This window comes from Peromyscus leucopus, chromosome 13 (assembly GCF_004664715.2).
Source record: "Peromyscus leucopus breed LL Stock chromosome 13, UCI_PerLeu_2.1, whole genome shotgun sequence".
Classification (NCBI taxonomy): domain Eukaryota; kingdom Metazoa; phylum Chordata; class Mammalia; order Rodentia; family Cricetidae; genus Peromyscus; species Peromyscus leucopus.
In genome coordinates this window covers 1,743,405-1,751,716 of record NC_051074.1, presented here as the reverse complement: position 1 = coordinate 1,751,716, position 8,312 = coordinate 1,743,405, and the positions used below count along the sequence as shown (strand labels likewise).

Genomic DNA, 8,312 nt, shown 5'->3' with positions numbered 1-8,312 from the left:
GCTGAAGTTAAAGGTGGTTGTAAACCACCCAACTTGGGTGCTGGGTAGCAAACTCGGTCCTCTGGCAGAGAAGGAAGTACTCATGCCTTCTATGCCATCTCCCAGCCACTTGCTTTGCCTTTAAATCAAGTTTTCTTGCTACTTTTGCAAACCTGTGTGAGCCCTTTCCTCAATCCTTTGAATAAGGGAAAAGACGGGTGTGTTGCAGGATGGCTCAGGGGGTAAAGGTATTCAATACCAAGGCTGCTGACCTGAGCTTTGGCCTCAGGACCTATACCATGGAAGGTGAGAACCAGCTCTGATCTCCACAGTGCATCCTGGCATGAGTGCACACACATTCAGGCACATACACAAACACAAATAAATATTTTTTTAAAGGTCAAATAACTTGGAAACACCTGTTCAGATATAGACCACTAGTAATAGCCTGAAGAATTTCCCTTTGTGGGACTGGAGTTTTGAGGGTCAAAGCCTGGACCCTGGCAGCTACAAGTCCCAAATCAGATACCTAAACAAGCATCAGCAGAGATGGAGGCCAGATGCCGGACCCCTCCCTCATGATCATTTAGAATCCCACCTAACATTTATCATAAGATAGCTCAGGAATTTGTTGAGGCCCATTAAGGGAAAGCCATTTCCTCCTAGTCATAAGAATAGAAACTGAGTCCTAATCTGTCCTGTCCCAGTAATTAGAACATTACATACTATTGTCTCCTCCCTTAAGAGTTAATCCAAATGAGCCTGTCAGTCACCAGCCCAGAAGAAGCCAACCCCAAGGGCTGGAAACATACTAAAGAGATGAGAAGAATGCTGTCCCTTAGTGAGACAATATATACCCCAGGAGCCTTTCCTTCAAAGCAGGTGCTTGCTTAGGAATCATTACTGAGGGGCTGGAGAGATGGCTCAGCAGTTAAGAACACTGGCTGCTCTTCCAGAGAACCTGAGTTCAATTCCCAGCAACCACATGGTGGCTTCAAGTCATTGCTAAGCCTCCCCATACTTCTGAGTTCTAACTTAGAAGCATATATTTTCCTTTTCTCCTTTCTGTCTCTTCTTTGGATACTAAGCATCTTCGCCCTGACACTCTGGTTCTTCTCATTCCCACCTTCAGTTTTACAGCTGCTTGCAGACCTCCACTGCTGAAGCTGTCTGCCTGTCTTCCTTCCTTCCTTCCTTCCTTCCTTCCTTCCTTCCTTCCTTCCTTCCTTCCTTCTTCCTTCCTCCCTCCCTCCCTCCCTTCCCTCTCTCTCTCTCTAGAGACAGTATTTCTCTGTGAGCCCCTGGCTGTCTGGGAACTTGATCTGTAGCCCATGCTACAAAGATCTGCCTGCCTCTGCCTCCCTGGAATTAAAGGTACCTGCCACCATGCCTGCTTTCTCTTTGCTTTTAAATTTTTATATATGTCTCTGCACCATGTGCATGCAGTGCCCACAGAGGCCAGAAGAGGGCATTGGGTCCCCTGGAAGTGGAGTTACAGGAGGTTATGAACAGCCTTGTGGGCTAGTAATCAAAGCCGGGTTCTCTGGAAGTGCTCTGGACAGCTGAGCCATCTCCTCAGGCCCAGTTACCTGCTTTATTGAAACCTAACTCACTCCTTGGTTTCTCCAACTCCCTCCTCCTGGCCATTGCCAGCATTTACAGCTCTTCTGCCCTGTGATTTTTCTCTCAAACCGTAGACTAAGTGGACAGGATGAAAGAGACAGAGAAAGGACACCAGGAGAGAAGGGATGGGTCTTTTCTAACTAAACCTTGAAAGTTACATACTATCAGGTGTCCTGAATCCTACTGCTCACATGGATCAGCCCACATGCAAGAGCATGTGTGAATCACTCAAGGGTCCTCCTTCCAGATCATCTTGGGACCTGCCTGCCACTGTGCGAACTGTAGTGTTTGGGAAAGACTGGGCCCAACACATCATAGGAAGAGAGGTAAGGTGTAACTTCATGATTTTTGTCACCCTCCTCCACTATCCCATGGAAGGTGAGATTAGAAGATGTGTGTGTGTGCGTGTGTGTGTGTGCGTGTGTGTGTGTGTGTGTGCGTGTGTGCGTGCGTGCGTGCGTGTGTGTGTGTGTGTGTGTGTGTGTGAGAGAGAGAGAGAGAGAGAGACAGAAACAGAGACAGAGACAGAGAGACAGAAACAGAGACAGAGACAGAGAGACAGAACAACTTGTAGGAATCAGTTCTCTCCTCCCACCATATCCCAAGGTTGGAATCCAAGCATCAAGATTGGCAGCTTTGCCCAGTGAACCCTCTATGGAGGCTATAGGTGGATACATTGGTAGTCTAGCAGATACTCATATGAACTGATCATGGGCATAGTTATGTAACTACCTGAGTATGTTATTAGAGAAGTTCATATGAGAGATACTAACTTAGGACTTACCCCCTTGTGAGGAGCATTTTAAAATGTTTATTTCTTATATTTATTTATTGATTGATTGATTGTTATTATTCTCTCATATTTTACATCCTGACCCCAGTTTCCCCTCCTTTTCCTTCCCCTAGTCTCTTCCCCACATCTCCCCGCTCTCTCAGATCAATGCCCCCTCAGTCTTCCCTCAGAAAAGAGCAGACGTCCCAGGGACATCAACCAAACATGGCATAAAATGCTACAATAAGATCAGGCATATACCAGCACATCAAGGCTGGACAAGGCAACCCAGTAAGAGGTGTGTGTGTGTGTGTGTGTGTGTGTGTGTGTGTGTGTGTGTACATGTATACATATGTCCCTGCCCATGGAGGCCAGAAGCAGGAATTGGATCCCTTGTAATAAGAGTTACAGGAAATTGTGAGCCATCTAACATGGGTGCAGGGAACGGAACCTGGGTCCTCTGCAAGGGCAGGATGTGCTCCTCACTGCTGAGCTGTCTCTCCAGCCCTATGGACAGTACTGAAAACTGGAGATTGAACTAAATCCCCCAGGGCGTCATTACAAACAGACAGGAGAAAGGCACAGGTTTGAACTCCCAATCCCACTGTCTTGATTTGAAGATTAAGAATCCAGTGAGGAAAAGGAACTAAGAACAAGATCAAATGACAGCAAATACCACCTCCTTGCTAAGTACTGCTGAGAGTGATATGCTCAGATTGTCTGCCAGGATCTCTGCATGAGAAAATCCTGTAGGGTCCTTAGGGAGAAGACCAAGAGGAGGCAAAAAAATCAGTCCAGTCAAACGCCATCTGCTTAACAATACAGCAAACAATAATTAAGAGCTGATTATATATAATGCTGAGCAAGTCATGGAAGACTCGAGACGGCCGAATAAAATAACCAGGATTATTCCCAGCCCAGCACAAGGAAACCAACTCACAAAGGGAGGGGCTGAGCTGTCACTGTGGTCACAACAGCTAGCTAGTGGCAGCACTGAGGTTCCAGCTGGCTGAATGACCCCAGAGCTCTGCTATGCGTAGGCATGAGCATCCATTCTCTCTTCTGCTGATGGAGAAGTCTTTCTGCAGCATTCTCCAAGAAGGGAGGGTGGAGATGAGCAACCGACTACTGAGCTGCCTGCAAGGTGTATGGGGACGCAGCCTTTGTGAGTCATCAGCCACTCAGGGCTGGGCTTCTCAGTGACACAGCTGCCTTTGAATCACCCATATGCCTGTGACTAACACCCACTAACTTGGGTGGAATACATCTTTGGTCTCTCATTGTTATCCTGTCTGGGGCAAACAGACACTTGTTCACACCTCCCCAGGAAACGACACAACACTAAGATGCATGAGACCCTATCTCAAAATTTTTTTATTCTAAAGAGATTTTAAAGGATTTATTTTAGCTGGGTGGTGATGGCACATGCCTTTGATCCCAGTGCTTGGGAGACAGAAGCAGGTGGATCTCTGTGAGTTAAAGGCCAACCTGGTCTACAGAGTGAATTCCTGCACAGCCAAGGCTACACAGAGAAACCCTGTCTTAAGACAAACAAACAAACGAAGATTTATTTTATTTTTAATTATGTACGTGTGGGTGTGTGCAGTTGCTCACAGAGGCCGGAAGAGGTCATGGATTGCATGAAGCTGGAGTTACAGGCAGTTGTTAGCCCCTCCTCCATGGGTGCTGGCAGCTGACCTGGGGTCCTCTGCAAGAGCAGTACACACTCTTAACCACTAAGCCATCTCTTCAATCCTCAAAAAATAAAACTCAAATCCAACATTCTATTATTTCTTTTGTTGTTGTTGGTTTCTTTTTCTTTTCTTTTTTTAAAGATTTATTTATTTATTTATTTATTTATTTATTTATTTATTTATTACGTATACAGTGCTGTGTCTGCATGGCCAGAAGAGGGCACCAGATCTCATTACAGATGGTTGTGAGCCACCATGTGGTTGCTGGGAATTGAACTCAGAACCTCTGGAATAACAGCCAGTGTTCTTAACCTCTGAGCCATCTCTCCAGTCCCCCCACCCCTGTTCTATTATTTCTAAGAACATAATTACAAAAGTATGAACTGCATGATCTATTGCTGCCATATACACTGGAGTGTGACTGACTCACCTTGAAGATGAGAGTTCTCTAAGAAATCTTCATGGGTTTCCTTTGTCTCTCCAGGTTTTGCTGACCGAAACTCACTTCTCAGAGAAATCTTCCACCATCTAAAGATGATCTGTAGTTAAATAAGAGTTGGTAGCAATTAAAAATGAGTCTAATTCTGACAGCTATCCTAAGTTTAGGGTGATTTGTTTGTTTTTATTTGTTTGTTTATTTGAGACAGGGTCTCATGCAGCCCAGGCTGACCTAAAACTCACCAAGTGGCTAAGACTGGCTTTGAGTGCTTGATTCTCTTGTCTCTGTCTACCAAGTGCTGGCAGCCTGGTCTACAGAGTAAGTTCCAGGATAACCAGGGCTGCACAGAGAAACCCTGTAGCTAGAGTTTTCCTGCCTTGCCCACAGTCAGGACAAATCTTTGTCTCCCGCCAGTCCCACAGCCGCTCAGACCCAACCAAATAAACACAGAGACTTATATTGCTTACAAACTGTATGGCCGTGGTAGGCTTCTTGCTAACTGTTCTTATATCTTAAATTAATCCATTTCCATAAATCTATACCTTGCCACACGGCTCATGGCTTACCGGCATCTTCACATGCTGCTTGTCCTGGTGGCAGCTGGCAGTGACTCCTTCTGCCTTCCTGTTCTTTCTTTTCTCCTCTCTGTTAGTCCTGCCTATACTTCCTGCCTATCCACTGGCCAATCAGTGTTTTATTTATTAACCAATCAGAGCAACACATTTGCCATACAGAACATCCCACAGCAAAACCCTGTCTCAATAAACAAAAACAAACAATCTATCAGGCCACTGAGGCTAGAGAAACGGGTCAGTGGTGAAGAGCTTCCATTTCATTTCATCCATGTAGCTGTTAACCACCATGTGTAATTACAGCCCTACGGGATCCAACACCTTCTCCAGGCCTCCTTGCACACTGCATGCGCCTGGTGCACAGACATACATGCAGGCAGAACACCCGGGACTGCAGTACTGCCGCCACGGGCAGGTCCTCCGCATCTCCCCACCTCCCCTGGGCTCTGACTGCTTCACTGCCCTGTTCTGCTCTTTGACCTCCCCAGCTCTAAGCTGAACTTTGATCAGTTTCCAGACCATGTTCTACTATGAACCACATTCTGGCTTGAAAACAACAACAACAAAGAAACGCATGTTCCTTTGGTTACTTTTAATTCCCTTCATCTCTATAGGTTTGTGCCTTACAAAAACCGTATATGTTGTCATTTTAGTGGTGCTGAAGGGATGAAAACTGGCAGTTCTGTAAGTAGAGGATGTGCTCTATAGTACCAAGATAAGATACTTAAAGTGCTACAACTATGTGCAGCATTATCTTTTAAAGATTAAAAAAAATTGTTTTTGTTACTTTTAATTTTGGGGTATGAGTGCTTTGCCTGCACACATGCCTGCGTATCACTTGCATGCTCCAGGTCTGATGGGGCCAGGACAAGGAGTTCAAGCCCTTGGAACTGAAGTTACAGTTCGATTAAAAGAAAATCATTCCTTCACAAATTAATACAAATGCAGTGCCAATAAATATTTGTCTGTTTTTTAAAATTGGCCAAATTCTTGTCAATTCATATGGTAAAATAAATGTACAGAAGTACTGGGGTAGCCAAAGAGTGAGGGAATTGGAAGACAAAAAAAAAAAAAAAAAAAAAAAATTCTCCAAGAGGAAGAAGCCTCCCCTCTCAGAAGTTTGCAAACGCTGTTGGAGTGGTGGTTTATCCCTGCACTTGAGAGGCTGAGGCAGGAGGAATTCCTGGTTGGCCTACAGAGTTAAATATTGCCTCTAACCTATACCCAACAAAACAAAATAAAACACACACACACAAAACCCCAAACACCTCAGAGCCTAACATCTTACCAAGGAGTTCTCAAGTTGCTTAAACCTGCTTAGTTAAACATTACCCAGAGGGCTGGAGAGAGTTGGGAGTTTAGGAATGCTTGCTGCTCTTCCAGAGGATCTGAGTTGAGTTCCCAGAGTGCACAAGGGAGGCTAACAATTGCCTGTAACTGTAGAAGATCCAGGATCTCCCAGGAGAGCCAATGCCTTCTTCTGGTCTCAGGCACCCTAACATATATGGCATACATTCACACACACACACACACACACACACACACACACACACATATATATATATAAATGCCTAATGCTGTTTATTGAAGGAGGGAAAAGGTCTTAAATATAGGCTTACAGCACAATGGGAGAGCCCTGGAGGGCAGAAGTTCGCTACCGATGTTTTACAATCTTGCATCTAAGCTGTTAATGCCCATTGTGCAGGATACATAGACAAGGAACTTCCCTTAAGCATTCAGGAGGGTGAAACCCGGCAGGGAATTAGCTCAGGGAGGATATCAAGGTCAAGGTCAGCAAGGCAACAGTTACCCAAAACGGGGGCCAGGACCCTACAGGTCCCCCTTTTACTAATAAATGAACTTCTGACTTAGGTTGCATGGGACGTTAGCAGGTTACCTTACCCGTCATGGAGACGCCTGCCCAGGCCACACAGGCACTCTGTCTTAGGTTCGTGAATGCCTCCCAGGAATTACCAGTCTCTGAATACTCATTATCGTACAGGCTCAATCGTGTGTGAGTTGCAGAGTTAACTTAAATTTAAAAAATTATAAATGGGGCCTGGAGAGATGGATCAGCAGTTAGAGCACTAACTGCTCTTCCAGAGGACCCAGGTTCAATTCCCAGCATCCACATGGCAGCTAACAGCTGTCTATAACTCCAAGATCTGACATCCTCACACAGACATCCATGTAGACAAGCAAAACATCAATGCACATAAAATAAGAAATAAATTTAAAAAAAATTGTAAGTGGTATTAATTGTGTGTGTTTTTTTTTAAGACAGGAGGCCACTGTGTAGCCCTGGCTGACCTGGCACTCTTAAATTTTATAGACCAGGCTAGCCTAGAATTCACAGAAATCCATCTGCCTTTGCCTCCTGAATATTGAATTATAGATGTGAGCTACTATGCTCTGCCATGCCTATATGTTTCTTTCTTTATTTTTTTGAAATATAAATCTTTAGCTGGGCCTGGCAGTGCACACTTTTAATCCCAGCACCCCGGACACAAAGGCAAGTGGATCTCTGTGAGTTTGAGGCCAGCCTGGTCTACAAAGTGAGTTTTAGGACAGCTAGGGATGTTACACAGAGAAACCCTGTCTTGGAAAACAAAACATCAAACAAACAAAACAAACAAAAAAACCTGAAGACTCCACCACTTCAGCCACTTTTATTTTAGTATGGAAGTCTGTAAAAGCTCTTGGCCATCACTCAAGTGTCGTGGTGAGTTAATAATATCCCCTGTTCTTTCTGGAGGGTGGGGAGGCAGCCAGTTGGGCTAGAGATGGCTCGGTAAGTAAAAACATCTAGCTATCCTTTGACCACACATACCATGTGGCGGTGGTCCAATTCTCTTGGCAGGAGGGCTTTTTTTAAAGTTTTTAAATTTTATGTGTATGTGATTATATCTATATGTGGGAATGCACACTTACTTGCTGGGTCCCATGGAAGGCAGAAGAGGGTGTTGGATCTCCTTTGCTGGAATTATAGATTGTTGAGAGGGGTCTGAAATGGGTTGTTGGGAAATCAACTCCAGTCCTCTGACTGCTAGCGCATCTCTCCAGGCACATACCCGAGCCATCCCCTCCCCCCCACGCACACAAAGATTTTTTTCCTTTTTTTTTTTTTTTAAATTTTGTTTGTTTGTTTTGAGGCAGGTTTCACTGTGTAGCCCTGGCTATCACAGAGTCCAAGATCCATCTGCCTCTGCTGCCCAAGTGCTGGAATTAAAGGC

At 44.9% G+C, this 8,312-nt stretch overlaps 1 protein-coding gene across 1 annotated transcript in view; it reads right to left on the bottom strand.

Moving 5' to 3' along the window:
- Positions 1-3,970: 3,970 nt before the first annotated feature.
- The window catches only part of LOC119088883 (F-box only protein 36-like), a 37,108-nt gene continuing 32,766 nt past the window's right edge, over positions 3,971-8,312 (bottom strand). The window contains exons 2-3 of the mRNA XM_037210035.1: positions 4,499-4,607; positions 3,971-4,082 (exon numbers count right to left, since the gene is read on the bottom strand). Of these exons, the coding sequence (XP_037065930.1) occupies positions 4,027-4,082; positions 4,499-4,607 (165 nt within the window). The 3' untranslated portion in view covers positions 3,971-4,026. The remainder of the gene's footprint in view (positions 4,083-4,498; positions 4,608-8,312) is intronic.